This window comes from Python bivittatus, unplaced genomic scaffold (genome assembly GCF_059951505.1).
Source record: "Python bivittatus isolate LINGU-HERP-01145 unplaced genomic scaffold, Pbiv_v1 ctg000610_np1212, whole genome shotgun sequence".
NCBI lineage: Eukaryota > Metazoa > Chordata > Lepidosauria > Squamata > Pythonidae > Python > Python bivittatus.
In genome coordinates, this window is record NW_028277088.1 from 18,455,378 (window position 1) to 18,473,749 (window position 18,372).

General features: G+C 34.7%; 1 protein-coding gene and 1 pseudogene across 6 annotated transcripts in view; one reads left to right on the top strand and one right to left on the bottom strand.

Annotated features, from left to right (window-relative positions):
• MLLT10 (MLLT10 histone lysine methyltransferase DOT1L cofactor) overlaps window positions 1–18,372 on the bottom strand; it is a 127,190-nt gene that overhangs the window by 34,630 nt on the left and 74,188 nt on the right. For all 6 annotated transcript variants that reach the window (XM_088150390.1, XM_088150388.1, XM_088150387.1 and 3 more), the window contains 3 exons: window positions 14,826–14,921; window positions 11,255–11,510; window positions 9,385–9,954 (listed from right to left, as the gene is read on the bottom strand). In XM_088150390.1, the coding sequence (XP_088006516.1) occupies window positions 9,385–9,954; window positions 11,255–11,510; window positions 14,826–14,921 (922 nt within the window). The remainder of the gene's footprint in view (window positions 1–9,384; window positions 9,955–11,254; window positions 11,511–14,825; window positions 14,922–18,372) is intronic.
• LOC112542029 (U4 spliceosomal RNA) lies at window positions 10,287–10,391 on the top strand (annotated as a pseudogene).

Here is an 18,372-nt window from a genome sequence, read left to right on the forward strand (position 1 = left end):
TGCTCTAGACAACCCAAACTTTGTGCCTCTTCTATGTCATACAAGGGGACAATGCCTCGTGACAGGGTTATTGCAGAAGTTGTTGCTAAAAGCTCAAAGGCCCTGGGAGTGAGTTCTGACAGTGACCTAGCTTTGAATGTGTAAGTATGGCTTGCAGCCAGTCTCTGCTTCCTCCTTGCTTAGAAAAGCCAACAGCTAGTTCATCCAGGCAGAGTGGGTGCCCTTTCTGAAAAATGGGTGCTCTGCTAGAAGGTGGTCTGACAGCTTTATTCAGGGGTTCTCAGACCACAAAGTCTCCACTAAGGAATAGTGGATGACAAAAAATACCTTTTATATAATTTATAACTAATTCATGATCAAAACGTGAACATAATTGAAGCAGCCATTATAAATTTGCTAATCCAACAGCACAGAATGCAGAAACCTATATCTAAAGCAGAAAAGGAACTTCTGATTTATTAAACTATCCCAGCCAGCCATGAAGATTTCACTGAGTTCCTGAACAAATGATTCAATGCAATGGATTGATTTCATATAATCAAGAGAATATACAGATCTTCAATCAGAAATGTTTAAGGAAAAAATTGTGATATAGTGAATATGTAGATTCCATTCTAAAATAGCTTACCACTGTATACTACAAGATAGCTTGAATTAAGAAAATAAGAATTATACACTAAAATTGTGTTACACATAAAAGAATGTATGTATAGAATATGGGTGTAATTAACAAAAAACAAAAAACCAGCCTTATGCTATTTGACCTAATAATTTACTATAGCTATACCTGCAAAGAGATTTTTTGGGGGGAAATTATATGCATTCTACCTCTTCTTGAAACTAGATGATATAGATATAATTATAAGTAAATCCATTTACCTACATAATACTGTTATTTCAAGGAATCCTAAGTGCATGTACTGTAATCATGTGGCTTAATTTGTGAATGAAGTGATATTAGAATACAACTGGGGGGGTGTTATCTGCTTATCTGAGTGTCCATTCATTTATATGTATATTTGATTTTTATTCTTAAATTTATATCCCTCCTTTTCTTCAGGAGCTCCAAACAAGGTATGTTTTCCCCCACAAAAACTTTATTCTGAAGTAAATTGGGCTGAGAGAGAGAGTGAGTGGTCCAAACAACACACAGTGAGTTTCCATGGGGGTGGGCTTGAATCTGAATCTTCTCTGTGTGGTCCAACATCTTAACCTAAAAAATCTACTTACAATTATAGATTTGGTTTTTAATATATCTGCTGTCACTTACTGACCAATCATCATTCCACATTTAGGTGGGTTATTAAAATCTTTCTGCATCTGTATACACAAATAGGAAATGTTTTTTCATGTGCCTTAAATGATGGCAGGCTGCCTGCATATGCCTTCAATATCACTGTGTCATCAGCAACAATCATTATAAATTCTTTCTCCTTTTCACATCTATTCGCATGATTATAGCTCTTAATACTAAATGTAGCTGCTATGCTTAATGTAACCATTGCCTAACAATAAACTGATTCATTAAAGAAAGTTGCTCAAATATTAGTCTTGCCAATTTTGCAGCACTTGTATAACCACAAGATCATTCACACACACACACACAGAGTACTAACACTGAAGGGTATCAATCGATGAAAAATTATTAACAGTTGCAAAGATCACTACTCTCAGGACTCATAGCAGAGACTGTAATGCAGCATCTAGAAACTATAGCACTCCCACAAATACAACCAAAAGTATAGATCCAGTATGTAGACAACACCTTTGCCATAAAATAAAGGAACAACTAGAGAAGCCACATGAAACACAACAACACTTACAAAGGAATAAAATTCACAAGAGAAGAAGAAAACAACACACTACCCTTCCTGGATATCCTCATCAGCAAAGGAAATGACGAATTAGAAACATAAGTCTATTGAAAAGCTACCCGCATTAACGAAGTGCTCCATTACCAAAGTAACAACCGAATCTCCCACAAGAGGAGCTGTGTAAGAACATTATTCAGACAAGCACAAACAGACTGCAGCAACCCAGTACACTAGAAAAAGGAAACAGAGTCGTCCTGTTACATCCTTACATACAGTGTAAGGATTGTAACAGCCACTATGTAGGACAGACAGGCAGAAGACTAGCAGAGCACATCCATGAACACCAAGTAGCAGTCAAAAGACCTGATGAAAACTCCTTAATCTCACAACACAGGGACAGATTCAACCATAGTTTCAACTGGGAATCCTGGGCCAAGCTAAAGCCAAAAACGCTAGGTAATTCCTGGAAGCTTGGTATTCAGACAAATCAGCCATCAATAGACAGATAGAGATAAACCACATTTACACACCATTTGAAAGAGACAAAAAAAAAAGCTAAGGAAAGAAAAAATAACCAGAACACATCCTCTCCAACAACCAACACTCAGATAAGCAGGGATTAACATCAGACAAACAATCAAACAGAGAACAATACCCTAATCAAGGAACTATCAAGGTGAAAAACCATACTTCCACCAAAACTGGCAGGGCAAGCTGCTGTATATAAACAGGGAGCAAACCCCACACTCACTAGCACTGATGATGTTACCTAGTCGGGTAATGAAACATCTGCAAGCAAACAGACAATTTAAACTTTTTAACCAAGCTCAGAGAGCACCAAAGGCTCCACAGTTCAACCCTCAGCTACATATATTCTCTTCTATTGGAATTGCAAAGAGTTGGGGGAGGAGCAAATGTGCAAAACAAATTTGACAGCCATCTTGGAAAAGAAAAGTGCCTGACACTAAAATTTGACATGTAGTCCATGACTATGCTTTGCAGGGCACTAGAAGACATAAAATAGTCAAGTGAAAAACATTATATAATGTAATTGCTTCAGATACGTATTTTTCTTCTCTTGTTTACATAAAAGTTTCCTCTGCAAAATTTCCTCAAACTGCTGGAGATCCTGCACTCCTATATATATTGTCTATATTGTTTCAAATGCGACTATCAATAACTGTCCATAGCAGATATTGTACAGTATCTTAAATCATCTTTAAACTTATTTTTGTACCTCAAAATTTTTTTTCTTTCTTGACAACTTTAGACAGATTTTTTAAAGTTAAAGCTGATTGCTATCTTGCAAATGGGTTACCAAGAATGCTGTCTGTGGTAAATCACTTCCAGATGTTCAAAGATGATTGATTTCAAGAAAGTGTCCTAATTTTTTATTTTCTTAGGAAACACTTAACAAAAATGTAATATTTCAAGTTTATGCCTATGTTTTGATCTGTCAAATCCATAAAGGTCACTTATAATAAAAACAAAACCATAAAATATATACTAGCACACTAAAGATGTAAAGATTAACTGCTAGATGGCTACCATGAATCAGTCAAATGCTCAGTATTCCTTTCCTCAAAAGATCATGTTTTGACCATGTACTTTAAATGCCAGTGGCAAAAAAAGGCTACTTGATGGCAAGCATTTGAGAAGGCATCTCTGCTGTGAGAAATAGTGAATTTGAATTAGGCAGGTAGTTCCTTAATGTACCGAACTGGACTTGTATGGTAAAGTAGCTTCCTAAATTGTTTCCCAAAGATATAGGTATTTAAAATAAAAAACAGTATTTGAACAAAACAAATGAAGTTATTTTTATATTGATATTAGTATTAGAGTTATGTGTACAATAATTAAAGTGTTGGAGTAGAACCACAGAGGCCCAGGTTAAAATGTACTCTCATCCACAGAAGCTCACTGTGTGATTTTGGGCAGTCACTCTTAGCCAAACCAACTCAAATAGTTGCTGTTATGAAAAAAAATTGGAAGAGGGAGTACTATATCTGCTAAAGGAGAGGCAGGATATAAATAAAATAAATAAATATTCCCAGACAATTTTCATGCTTTCACTTACATATGTGTTGCAGTTTCTGAAAATTTCTACATTCACTAAAAATAAAGCCATCAACAACATAGAATAGTAAACTAGATTACTGTCCTAGAATGTATTAAAATTGAAAATATAGCCCTAGGCATAGATGGGGTTTTGATGCAATGTTGGATCTAGTAGCAACTGCAGTTTGACCTTGACCAAACTAGGCACTTGTTAAATCAACTGGCCTGCTATCAATAGATCCGCTTCATTGGATTGTACTCAAATTTATTTAATCTGTTTCCAATTCTAGGCATCAGTTCAAAGAATCCTTTTTAAATCAGGGTAAAAGAAAAAGTCAAATCACCCTCAAATTTCTGTTTCACTTCATCCAATAGTGTCATGTAACTGTTAAGAAAGATTCAATTAAGTGGCACAGTACTGAATAATTCAGAAGAAGTCAAGATATAGTCTCTCCTTATATCTTTTTCAAATACTGAAACTAAAATTGGCCTTTTTTAAACTTGAGGAATCAAAGGCAGATTTGTTTCTTCCAATAAAAATCTTATCACAATCTTTTTTTCAAATATATACATAGCGTTCCTTCATGTAGGAGCACATTAATCAGTCATAACTGTGAGATTATCTATGATTATCTTTCATAGAACATTTTCATATCCTTATTTAAAAGCTTTTACACACATAGACAATTAATATACTGGACATTTCTAATAACAAACCTACAGTAATAGTAATTGGATCTGAGCAATTCTGCTTTCAAAAGTTTTATACCGCTGCTTGCTAGCTATCTTCCTGACTCCCTCATTAATACTTCAAGTATAGCAAAGTGAATAAGAAAGAGGTTTCTTAGGAATAATAACTGGCAATGTTCTGATTATACAGGGATTCCTCGCTTATCAGTCATAAGCAACCTTAGACAGCAACCTTCACAGTTACGACAATGATGAAAAGGTAACTTTGCAACCAATGTCCGCATTTATGACCTTCACAGCATCTCTCAGTCACATGTTCACCATTAGTCAGTTAGTACACATTATCATGTGTAAAACTGTAAGCACATTTGTGGTCACATGATTTTTCAATTAGCAACCACTTTGTTTAACGACCAAGTTGCCACTCCCAATTGCAGTCGCTAAACAAGGACTACCTGTAACCCCATTTCAAAAGTCACGCAATACTTCAATACTTGTTATATCAGTTAAAAACTCCTCAAAAACTTTAAGGACATCAAAACAATCTGAACTTTGTTGCAAAGAACTAAGAGTTCTGAAAACTTTGAATCCAGTCAAGAAATACGAATAAATATTTATATTTATTCCCTCCAATACATACTTAACAGCCCTGCCAATAAAATATATAAAATTGGCTGCTTGTATCTCTTTTATATATTCTGGAAAAGCCAACAATATAACAGTCAACAATTCCATCTGTGGGCACATACAAGCAACTCAGTTTATTAAGTAGAATAGTATTGTTATTTGTCCTGCTTATACTAGTAGCACTCAAATAATAAAAGCAATCTTCTGGGTAGAAAATTTGGTAAATAAAATGGAATGTTTGAAAACACAGTATTTGCTTTACTCTATCTGCTGCCCATCAACTGATGCTACAAAGAAATCTAACTGAGCAATCCTATATGTCAGCCTCCACTCAATTTTTTTTTTAATTAGGAATATTTCTTCTGTGATTACAAATTGCACTGTGGCACCCTGAAGTAGCAAAATGAACAATCACAGTTTAATGTACAGAATATACGGTACAATCAAGATGCTTACAATTTTAAAAAGAATGTTCCAAATTTTAAAAACACATACCTCTTGTACAGTCAACATACAAAAGAACTGTACTTTGTGCTGTGATACAAAAAGATATCCTCAAATAGTAACAAACCTTGCCCCAAAATGTTCCAGGCTCCTGCTGCTGTCTTCCCACTGGGACAAACTGATAGAGAAGAGTATAAAAACCATACTTTTTTTGCTGGTGCACAATTAGGAAAGGTGGCAGCAAATAAGAGAAGTGAAAACAAGAAGATGGAGTGGGGGTAAAGAACAGAAACAAAATATCTGAAGGAAGATTAAGAGTGTGTGTGTGTGTGTGTGTGTGTGTGAGAGAGAGAGAGAGAGAGAGAGAGAGAGAGAGAGAGAGAATATGAACAACAGATATAAGGATTCAGAGGGACTCTTGATGTCAGTGAAATAGAGGTTAGTAGGTAGGATGATACAGGTGTACTGTGGAGAAGTTGAAAAAAAACAGTAATAGAAATGGCCTTGATGCTATTGCATGCAGTTCTATGGGAAGGAGGAAGAAAAAGAGATTAATACAGAATTGGGGATTCTGTATTAATACAGAATACAAAAATCTAAGGGATTGCACAAAATGCTTCTTTGATAAGACAGCAATGGGCAATACATGATCTACATGAGGTTCCAAGTCACTTTTCTGTGGTCTGAGAAATGCTGGCAAATTGCAGCAACAGTAAAATAGGCACATGCAAGAACTTTAATGTACCAGATTTATTTTACAAAGCAACCCAACATGTGTCCTCCCACTGAAGAAAAGATATCAAACATCTCCAACTTAGTCCCTCTGGTGACATATCATCATATGTTCTCTATAGCCTATGTCAATGGCTAAGACCACCCCCCCCCATATTAAGCTAAGTTTGTATGTATCATATATACCCATGTTATCATTTGTACATGTAAGTTCTCTGAAGGAAAAATAATTTTAATTGTCTGAACATTATAAACAAATTAGACTGCGCGCACTACTCTGTGACATCCATTATTTCCAATAAATTTTAATTATAAAGATTGCTATTAACAAATCTCTAAGTATGTGAAGAGATTATTTCAGATAATGAATAAGAACTCCTTCACTGTAAGCACCTAATGTACAGGTACTTGAACATTCTGACTGAAAATAAATAAGGAAAAATTGTAGCGTGACAGACATAACTATCACAAGTATTTTTCAGAAAAAAACTTATACTTAAAATACTTTGTGTTCAAAAATTGTTAAGGAAGAACAGGAAAGAGTGATTTCCTGAAACTAACTGTGGGCAGAAATATTTTAAAAATTTGAGTAACAGCTAAACTAACTAGAACAAGAATAGTCTGAGACAACTCAAAGGCACAGGATATTTAAATCATTCTTTTTAAAAAAAAAAAAAGAAAGAAAGAAACCGTTACACCTACTAGGGAAACAGTTGCAATTTTAAGGAAGAAACAGCACATTCAGGAAGGACAGTGACTTAAAAAGTCACACCACAATGCTGTTGACTGCCCTCTTCTAGAGAAAAGGAAATGGTGTGTCTCAAAACAAACTCTCTTGCTTGCTCCAATTACACTATATCCACACATTTCACCAGCATGAGAAAGGAATTCAAATAGCTATTGCCTCTTGCAACTACTTTGCACTTTTTTCCCATTAAAAATGCTTTTTTAGAAAACCTTTTCTGTAAAAATCTCTATCATCTTAAACTGATGCAGAATCTGCTTTGGGGAAAATTTGTCAAATAATTCTTTCAAAAATCAAAATGAGGTGAACTGAAATATTTTTATTAAGAGGAATATAAAATCAATGAGATATACTTAAGTTATTTCACATATTACATCCAAAAACATTCAAAACACAGAATTCAAACTATATTAAATATAGCAACTTAAAAGCATAAACCTCTCTTAAACTTAAAACTTAAAAAAATTGAAGGACCTCAAAACTGTTTACACAGTCATACATTCTGGATGATTATGCATAAGTAGCTACTTTGCTTTCCCCTTCACACAAGCATTAATATACTAGATTAGCAATAGCTTCCGGATATCCATGCAACTGCAATTGTAGGACCCGGCAGACTGTCATTTAGCTTAGCAGGAGGAAAGAGCAGTATACTGATGTATAGTGTAGTGATCATTTCCACTCATTACATTCTGTCCAGTTTGTTTCAGTGTCACCCAAATGAAGGATTTTGATTTGTTTCTCCTGAGCATGTCTATAAAGTTTTGTGAGCAAATACTGTTTCCTAAGAGTCACCTGGAAAACATTTAACAACTTGCTTTTAAATTGGACTAGAATTTCATCCATTCCAGCTGCCCAATTTGATCGGTATCATAGTCATTCTTCACATTAATAATTTAATTTTCTGAAACAATTAATTTCCAGAATTGTAAAACTTCCCATTTCTATCAACATCAATGACTCACTGTTGTTGTTTTTTTAGTATTTTCTAGATTTAGTGAGGAACTAACTCTTCAGTTACAGATATCAGTACAATTTTTAAAAATTTATTGTTTATTATATGGTGATAGTCTAACAGCACAAACATGAAATGTTATCCACCTAATATTTAAGTTAGTTTGTACTTTTACAGGCAGTATTATGAGAAAATTCTTATTAGATTTTGGCCTTATTAGTGGATGGACTAAATTATCTCCAAGATCACTTTCAGCTCTTACATTCTCCGATTTTAAAATAAGATCTGAAATCCATACATGTTGCATTGATGAGGAAGGAACAAAATAGAGCACTGAAGGACAGCAAGTGTGTGAAATGTAAGGTTGAATGGGTAGGAACACTTAGCTAAATTAACTTCAATACTTTGCTCCAGTATATGATTTAAAAATGTAACAAAAATATTGAACATGTTGGGATTTTTTAATTTATTCATCTATGGTTTTACTTTACAGTAATAAGTAAATGATCTCTTTAAGGTTTTCCACTTTTTTTCAATCATTCTTAGATAGCTTTTGTATAAAATAAACCAAGTTACAGAGGTATGCAAAAAGTTTCTGTTTTGAAACAGATTGCTCTCACCTCACCAAATGTTCCAATTATTAAATTATCACAATTAGTGCTAGGCATTCAAGAGTATTAGTGGTTCAATTATGTAATATTTCAAACTAATCTCTTCATGATTATGCTACTATTGATAATCTTCCATAATCAATATGACATGTTATTTCGATTTGACAAAAAATACAAGTAAGTACTAATTTGTGAAAGTATCAATTGTCTCTCCCTCTTGTCTCACTACATGCCTGTAGTGAGCAGGACAGTGCAGCACTTCAGATTAAAGGAGAAAAAGGCGCTTTGGGGCACGTGGGGGCGCTCACACAGCACATGCCAGGAACTCCTTAAAACTACTGTGTCTTCCTAGGATCTCAATTCTAGAAAAAGATGGTTTGGTTTAAGGAGTTGTTGACATATGCTATGTAGGCTCCCATATGTGATCCAAAACACCTTTCTCCTATTGGAACTGAAGCAGTGCTCACCTCTAGTAAACAAGAACCACAGATGTAAAGTGAGTGCATCATGTGGTAAGCAGCAATAAAGAGAAAAACTTGACAACAATTCTCATTTAGCTTTTAACTCATTTAACTTTTCATTAAAGGAAATTATTTTCCATGAAACTTAGGTTAGAACAGAGAGTGGAACCAAATGCCAGTGATGATATTATGGTGAAGTAAAACTAAATTAAAACATGTGTCTTCTAAAATAACACTAAATGCCTACCTGAACCAATAGGAGAGGAACCCACACTGAGGCTTTGTAGACTTCCATTCCTTAGCAATGTTGGAGACTTCTGCAGATTTGAGCTTGTTACACTTCCTGCAGCAGATGCTACTGATGATGTTGGGGAGGCTGAACAAACTGATAGGTGGGAAATATTCTCCTGACTTTTATTTCCTTTGGGCCGACCAGGCCCATGTTTACATTGCTTATTTCCTTTCCGTTTCTTTTCCTTTATAGTCTCATCTTCTGTCCCAGAGGACTGAGCACGTTTGTATCCTGTGGATGTAAGGTTTGAGCTACCTAACTCTCCAGGTGAACTGTCAAAAATATTAGGCTGGGAGGCAACAGTTGAGGTTGAAGGAAGATTAATTAAGGAAGTAAAACAATTCACACCACCTTCCTGGCTTCCAATCTCTCCTTTATATACATCTTTGGTTGACAATGTCTGCTGAGAATGAGTATAGCTGTCATTACGTAGATCCGAATCTGTAAAACTCAAAAAATCCTGGGGAGATTGAACTGAACTTCCAGAGGATGACTTTGTACTGTTTGGAGTTCCCAAAAAACTTCCTGGAGAAAAGAGATGGGAAGGGGTTGTTGATTGTTGAAAACAGACATTTACCCTATTAGCAAATATGTAAGTATGGTATTAAAAGCAATTTTTTTACGGGCATTGTGAACTTTGAACCATTCGGGAAACTCTGGACATGAATGTAGCATAGGTAAGAGTAGAAGCACTTTGTCTGTTTTCCAGGATTAACCAAATCTCATTTTGTTACATATTTACATGGTTCAGAGCAACAGTATTTAAAAGGTTACAATTTAGAGGACTTTCTTGGCAAGTTTTGTAACTAGTCACTAAAGCTCTACTTTTGATATTACTGCTAATATTATTAGTGCAGCAATTAGTGCAGTGGCAATATCATAGTCAATGAGGTTAATCTGAGGCGTGATTATTGCTAATTGAGAACTTTTCCTAATATTATTTTTTTAAGCTAGCATACCAACAAAAGACCTTCAAAATCATGTCTCTTCCAGTCACTGATTCTTTGGGCAGAGAAAACATGAAAGAAAGAGGTCAGGATAAATCTGGGAAAGTGAAAACAAGCAGTAACTTGTCCTTATTTTATGTCTCTGTTGTGTCCTGTCTAGACAGTACAAAGATCAGGGGCCAAACACAAAGAGATCCCCCCCCCCAACAAATACTCTCCCTCTTACCCAGGGACTGGGTCCTCCACTAAACTCTCACCAGAGTTTCCCATGATATCTAGATTGGGCAATTAAGATCAAGCATGATTTGAAAATTGCTCTTTGTCGATTAGACCTACACTTAAATCAAAAGGAAAATGTAATACACCAGATTTTGGATAGAATTAACGAATACAATTCATTACATGTAAAACACATTACAGCAAAGATAATAGGAAATAACATCCAAACAAACTTAGAAAATTGTCTTTTTCATCTATAAAATCCATTCCAGGAAAACCAAAGAATTCAATTTCTACTGGAAATTATTCTTGTCAGTACTACTAATATATTCAACTAACTTATGAAGAAAACAATCAGTATTTTCTTTGATATACTGTTTCCCAAAATATTTTCTCCCACATAAATTAGCATAAAATACAACTCTTATATTAATAGAGTATAGTTTTCACCTTATTTCTTGGGGTAATTACTTCTGGGTAGTGCCGTGTAAGCTACTGAGCATATGCTGACATTTTGCTGCTGCTAGCTTCTCCAGAGAAGTTCTGAAGCTACTGTTTTATATACTAAATATGAAAAGTATATTTTATCCAAATTTATCATTTTAAATTTATTTACCAGTTGGCACTGAAGGAAGTAATAGAGTACCCTTCAATAATACCTTGTTGAAAAGTACAAGTTGCCGACACTGCAGCTCCAGGAGTCCTTCCAGCACCAGGCTTTCTTCCCCTTTGACCTGAATTATGACCCGCTGACTTCTTCCCTTTGCTCTCTGAACCTCTGGCCTCTGAAACATCTTTGCCACTTGAACCATGTGCAGAGACTTCCTGGAAATTTGCATTTGTAAAGCGAGCTGTGGTATCTTCCAGCCTCTTCAATGACCCTGTCATAGAGTTGTTGGTAGTGCTTGTGTAAGTCTAACAGTATTGAATTGGGAAAGGGGAAGTTGAGAGAGACAGTTAGACCACAAGGAACTGACACATGGCTCTGCAGCAATCAGTGGCAGTGTACATATTAACCTGCCCTTATACTTAAATTACACTTAATTGGTGTCTCAGCAGTACCTGTAAAACCAGCTCCTACTGAATTACATTCTTTTGCTCTTTACTTATTGAAAGGTTCTGAAAACCTCTTCTTCTCCAATATTACAATCAATGATACAAACCAAAAAGCTTCATTTCCTGTTTTCCTTTGTCACTAACATGTGTTTTTAAGTGCTGTGCCTTAAACCTCTACTACTATTGAATTGCATGTGTTGACTAAAGCGAAAGGAAAAGAAGAAAAGAATGCATTATTTTAATTTAAGCAGCACAGCAGCAAATGGGGTTCATACCTTAACTTTGCAAATAAAAGTGTGTATAAAACCAAAAAACATCTACCCTGAAAGAGCCTTTTAATTTTTAAAATGACTCTGGCTTACATTAGAAAATATAACATTATAAAATACCATCGTTATTTACACACTGGCATCTCACAGCACATCTATGAAACTGCATTATCATCTGACATTTAAAAATTAGCATCTGAAATTAACTTTACTCTTTTCTCTTTTGGCAACAATCAAGATGAAAAATTTTAAAAAACTTGAGCACTACTTTTACAGATCGTAACGCCTAAAGCAAACACACCAAATTACATGTAATATTAAGCTGATAAAAATTTGCAAATATAGGCAAGGATCTGAAAAGCTCTCTAAAGATGCCTTAAAGTGCTCTGACATATGAATAAACAGGCTGGAGATGTTCCTCTGCAATGGCTTCCCCTTCAGCAACATCAAATGGAATGATGTTTTTGTCCTGGCTTTTATCACTTTTTAGAATTTGGTCACTAAGGTGGTTCTTGGTCTTAAAAAAAGGAGCACATCCCTGGGCTAGACTACTGCAATTCTACATGTAGCCTCCCTTAAAGAAAGTTAGATTTCTATAAAGATTTCTACAGTTAGTCCCAGTTAGAAGGTTCTAGCTCACCTTCTAACTGGGACTAGACCCTGGCATTTAACATGAAACAATAGCAACCACAGGGTTTCTTTTTTTAATACTGACTTCTTAGTTTTAGAACTCCCTTTGAAAAGAGATTTGCCTGACACCTATTTGCCTGAAAAATAGCAAATACTCCCTTTTAAAACTATAATTAAATAAATCCACTTCTAATTACTGGTATTATTTTACTATCTTGCTCTGTTTTGTACTGTTTCTGTTGTGAATTGTCTTGGAAACTATGTGGTTTAAGGTCAGTATATTAATTTATTATAAAATACAGTCTGGTATTATTTGATCTGCTTTGTGAAGTAAACTGCAACCGTTCTGTTTATTAGAAACAACATTCTATTTCATCATTTAAAAAAACAAACCCTAATCAATTATGACAAAAATCCATATGAGATAAAAGTGGAAGTTGTAGTGTTCCAGATGTCTGTGGGGAGAGAGATTATTATCTAAAGCCAGATTCATTGTACCTTTTCTTCTTCAGGTTTTCCTGAGATAATTTAGGATTCTGACAATGTCTTAGGAAATTCTTTCTTCCCTTATGCCTTGAGGAATCAAATCAAACTTCAACACTCTTTGAAGTGGGGATTATTTTGTTTTTTATTCAAAACACTTTATCCTATAACATCTATTTTACAATGGAAGAAAAGACTAGGTGTCTTAAATGGTAGTTCAATTAATGTGTTTAATTATTTTCTTTGATAACTAGCAGGCTGGCATAGAGAATTATGGGTAGGTAGCTTAAGGAACAAAAAGTAATGGTTAACACTGCTTGTGCCTCCATTTTCAACAAACCCTTCACTAGCTACCACTCATATCGATAGCAGAGTCCCAAAGATTTTTTTCTCAAAACTGAGGACAAAAGGGGAGAGAGTTAATGTTATTCCATATGATCTTAATCATGATCACTCACCTCCTAACCAGTTACTGACACAGACATGTTCAAATAAGTTATACAACTTGCCAGCATCAACAACTAAGTCTAGATCGGAATATTACACACTCATTCTTCCTACAGTTCAGTATTTTTTCCTTGAATTTTTCAATATTAAACAAATGGTCCAACAGTTTGTTTTTCTGAATGTATTATTAATTGCCACTTGTAATAATAAAAGTATGTACCATCAAAAATTCTTGTTTTTTAAATAGTTTTTGCTACTTGGAGTGTGAAATACCAAATACTACTTTTGGATACAGTGCCATTTTATGAACTATTATCAAAGTACATATAGAACACTAGAAATTTTGCACAGTTCCAAACTGGGAGTTAAATCACCAAATGTCATCAAAACTGAAATATGAAAATAAATACTTGTGATTTTAAAAAGCTATAGAACTGCAAAAAAGGCATGATGGATAGAAGTGTGAACAACAGAAAATATTAACACACAGTGGTTTTATCTATTTCTTATTCTTGTTAACAGACAATACTTTTATTTATTTCTTTATACCAGGTAAGAGCAGGCTAGCCATCTGCTCTGGAAATTACCAGAATGGAAAATATTTTTATGGGGCTTCTATTTACAGACAATATACAGGTAGTCCTTGACTTACGACCACAATAGGGACTGGAAAATTTATTGCTAAGCGGTGGATTAAGTGAGGCGTCATGTGACTGCACCGAATTTTACAACATTTTTTGCAGTGGTTGTTAAATGAATCATGTAGTTAAGTGAATCATGCAGTCATTAAGTGACTCATGCAGTTCCCCATTGACTTTGCTTGTCAGAAGCCAGCTGGGAAGGTTGCATGTGACCCCAGGACACTACAACCATCATAAACACATGCCGGTTGCCAAGCACCTGAATTTTGATCATGTGACCATGGGGACGCTGCAATGGTCATAAGTGCAAGGACTGGTCATACGTCACTTTTTTCAGCGACATCATAATTTCAAATGGTTGCTGAATGTTGAGGACGTAAAATCAAATTTAGTTTTAGTTTAAAGGTGCTTGCACTTCAGCATTTATTTAAAATTTCTATTTTATTTCAATTGTTCTATGCTGTATAGTTCTTCTGTAGAAAGATCCAATAGAAAAAAATACACATTTATTCTTGTTAACAATTAACAATTTAAAAATCAAGTTTATTATATCACAAATGTCTATCACAACTATTTAATCAAAAGCACCATTTATTATCAACAGAGCTCTGTAATAAAGTTTGGTAACTATAGAAATCCTCATTTCATAAACATCAAGAATGTAGACATAATTTCAACAAAAGGTACAAGAAAAATTCACTTACTTTCTCTGTAGTTACAGTGAGAGAAGGAACCAAGGATGGTGAGGAATCTGTTTGCTTCTTATGTTTTTGTTTATGCTTATCCTTTTCTTTGTATTTCTAAAAAAGAAAGTAAAAGCAACAACAGAGAATTAACTGCTAAAAAACTATTCAAAATGGCATTTTAGCTATTTAAATGTAATTTAACATGAATTCCTGTCCTTATGATATATAGAAAATAAACATTTTATTTAATAATACCCAGATCAAGCAACACCATTAATGAGGTATTTGCTTCCGAAGTTGGTCCTTTCTCTCCAAAGCATGATAATATAAAACAAGCATGTACATTTTCTGCTTAGTATCCTAGACATCTATTATTTGTGACTTTTACTAGTTCCATGTTACTAGTATGTTTAGAGTCTTTGGCCATGTAGCACTGAATTTTATATCTTGCTGGGTTTCAGCTAGCAAAAATAGTAAATATGTTGGTTCTTCTCCCTTCCCCAGTATTTGTAACAAGACATAAGGGGAAAGGAAAACAAGGATTCGTGCCTTTTTTGCCTTCTCCCACATGATATAGAAATAAGAGTTTGATTCCCCCTCAAAGACTGTTACATTCAACCTTAGATAACTATGATTAATCTTCATTATGGGCTACTTAAATAATACAAGCATGTAAAGAATTCATGGTTTTATAGTTTAACAAATCATACTTAAAATAAACCATAGCTCAGAACTGGAAAATAACACTACACTGTAATTTAACTAATCTGAAACAGAAGCATCTGATCTCTTCCTTGCACACATTAGTCTCCTAATGCTAAACCTCTGTTTAGCATTGTATTTGAATGTAGCTAATGACAATTTGATATATCAACAATACCATAACTTTTAATAAGAATGCCACCTTCAGTCATTAAAAGAATTGCTATTTACTTTTTAAAATTAACTCCCACGAAAGAGAAAAAGAAACCATTATTTGAATTCAAAGTTGTAGTCATTTCTTTTCTTATAAACTGGACAACTGAAAATTCACAATCTCTTACAAACTTCAAGTATCACAAGTGATGATGTACAAACTTCAGTTTTCAATCACAACAGGTAGATGACTACAAAAGGAACTTTAAGCAATTTGATCCTCCAATAATATTGCTAGATGATTCCAGGCTAAAAACCTGTACTTTCATTTTACACAACTATACCAAGTATAAGTATACAAATTGTGTGTGTGTACACACACACACACGTTTTAAAAACTCAAAGAATTATAAAATGTCCATAATACAATTTGAGTAATAACAGCAGCCATAGGCTGTTGAGGAAAACTCTACCACACAAACTCTGCATCTTTATTGAGGCACAGCCAATTCCTTGGTTTACCCCTTTCTTCCTGGTCAGCTTTGGGGGAAAATACAGTTTTAAAATATTACATTTTTCTATTTCATTTTTTATGATGTATACTTAGATACTTACAAATTTAAGTCACTAAAATTCTGCTAAATAACAGTACAACTCTATATCTATTTTTATCAGAATTTAAATGGAGCTTAAGTTTTCAACCAAGTTCACCAGGCCTTATTTCCAGGTACAGTATTGCAGGTTTAACTTAAAAAAAGACTTAATAAATTAAGTTACAGTCTAAAAAATATGTATTATAAAAAGTAACTAGTAAAGATTCCATGAATAAATAGCATTTTCATAAGTACAGTTAAGAATAATATATTCCCTCTAACATCTCCTCTTCTTCTTCTTCCCAGTAGCAAATTTCCCGCATCCCCCTGAACATGGCTGAATGTTGTTTATCAGAATGCTTTATAAGGGCTAAAAATATTCCTTATCTAAGATCATTTCATCAGAATCAAACCATATTTAAATAGGTACCAACTCTAGTATTACTGCATTGTATGTTTCACCACCTCTCTTGCAAATGATCATCAATTATTTTTAAATGAATGTCTGCACTGAAGACGTTACCTAGCTGGGTAATGAAACGTTTGCAAGAAAAGAACCAAACTCAGAGAACCCCAAGGACTCCACAAATGAATGTCCAAAAACAATGCTGTAACTGTGTAACAGAGACTATGAGGGAGGGAGGGAGGGAGGGAGGGAGGGAGGGAGAGAGATAGATTGAGATTGAGATTGAGATTGAGATTGAGATTGAGATTGATTCTTAGAGGCCGCCCAATGCTGGGCAGCCTATAGTAAAAAAACAGTGAAGAGAAAAACCTGAAGAATCCAGACAATCATATCCTGTATTAAGAAATACACACACACCACTGACAGGGCTCCATAGCCTAATCCAAGGCCTGGGAGACCAGCCAACTTTTTAAAAGACTTCCAGAATAACATCAGGATGGGCGATACATGGACCTCTGGGGTACTACTAAATTCAGTAGGGCTTATTTCTGAGTAGATATGGAAAAATGTGTTATGTTTTATTCCATATTAATATAGAGGATTCAGTTAGTATGACATTGAAAACTTTCCTCCAATACATTTCTATGTGTCATTTTAGAATTTGTGAAAAGAGAAAACCATTGCCAGAAAGGGAAACTGATGAAGCTGCTCTCAATCAAAACTATTTCTAGAGTGCTAGAATGCCTTCCATCATCCCAGCCTGGATTTATCATTTTTCTGGGTGGGTGAGCAATCTTACAGAGCACTGCGCTGCAACTGTTCACCATTTCTATTTTCCAATAATGCCTAAATGGTACATGCAGCATTTTTGGAAGTAAAGATGATGCCAAAAATCTGGTGCAGCTCAATCTGACAGATGTGAAGACAAATGTCTGAGAGGATGTTGGTCATCACTGGCACCATACTGCAATAAGAATTCCAGATGATTTTTCTCAGAAAGCTAACCTTTCTCTTACTCATGTATTAAATTTATATACTGCTATATCTTGCAACTCTTGATTAACAACAACAATCACTTTCTCTTGTATGACTCATAAATTTCCAGTTGCATTTTCCATGTAAGCACTTGAGAAGGTGATAAACAGAAAATGTAGATGGAGAATTATGCAAATACCTAGTTGAATGCTGAAGCATAAAACACAATAAATTGCACAATTATTTTCACAATTAGAAAAATAAAAGGGACAAATCAGGTTCAAATGAATATATATGGTAATCCTCTCCACTCATATTGAAATTGTCTCAAAAACAGGATATAGAAATATCTGTAGCTCTTCCAAATATAGCTCAAAATGCTAGTAGCCAAGCAAAATCAATTTTCCTCCTTCAAAGACCATCCGTCAGGTTTCTTGACTCCAACAGTCTTTGATTTATGGAGGGATTACACAGCAAAAACTATAGATGGAGAGGGATATGTTTATTTATTTCTCATCACTGACCCTACAGTTTTTCTCCAAACATCCTATCCCCTAACAGAGGGTGCTCATGACTTGGAAATCTGCAGCTAAGCAGTGTATAGGGACATTTTTTCTAAGAAATTAACTAAGCACTATCCCATACTTACATGTAAGTGCCAGTTTTTCACCAATTTGTTGCCCTGCTAGGAAAGAAAGGTGACATTCCCAGAAGAGAAATGTGTGTACTCATCAAG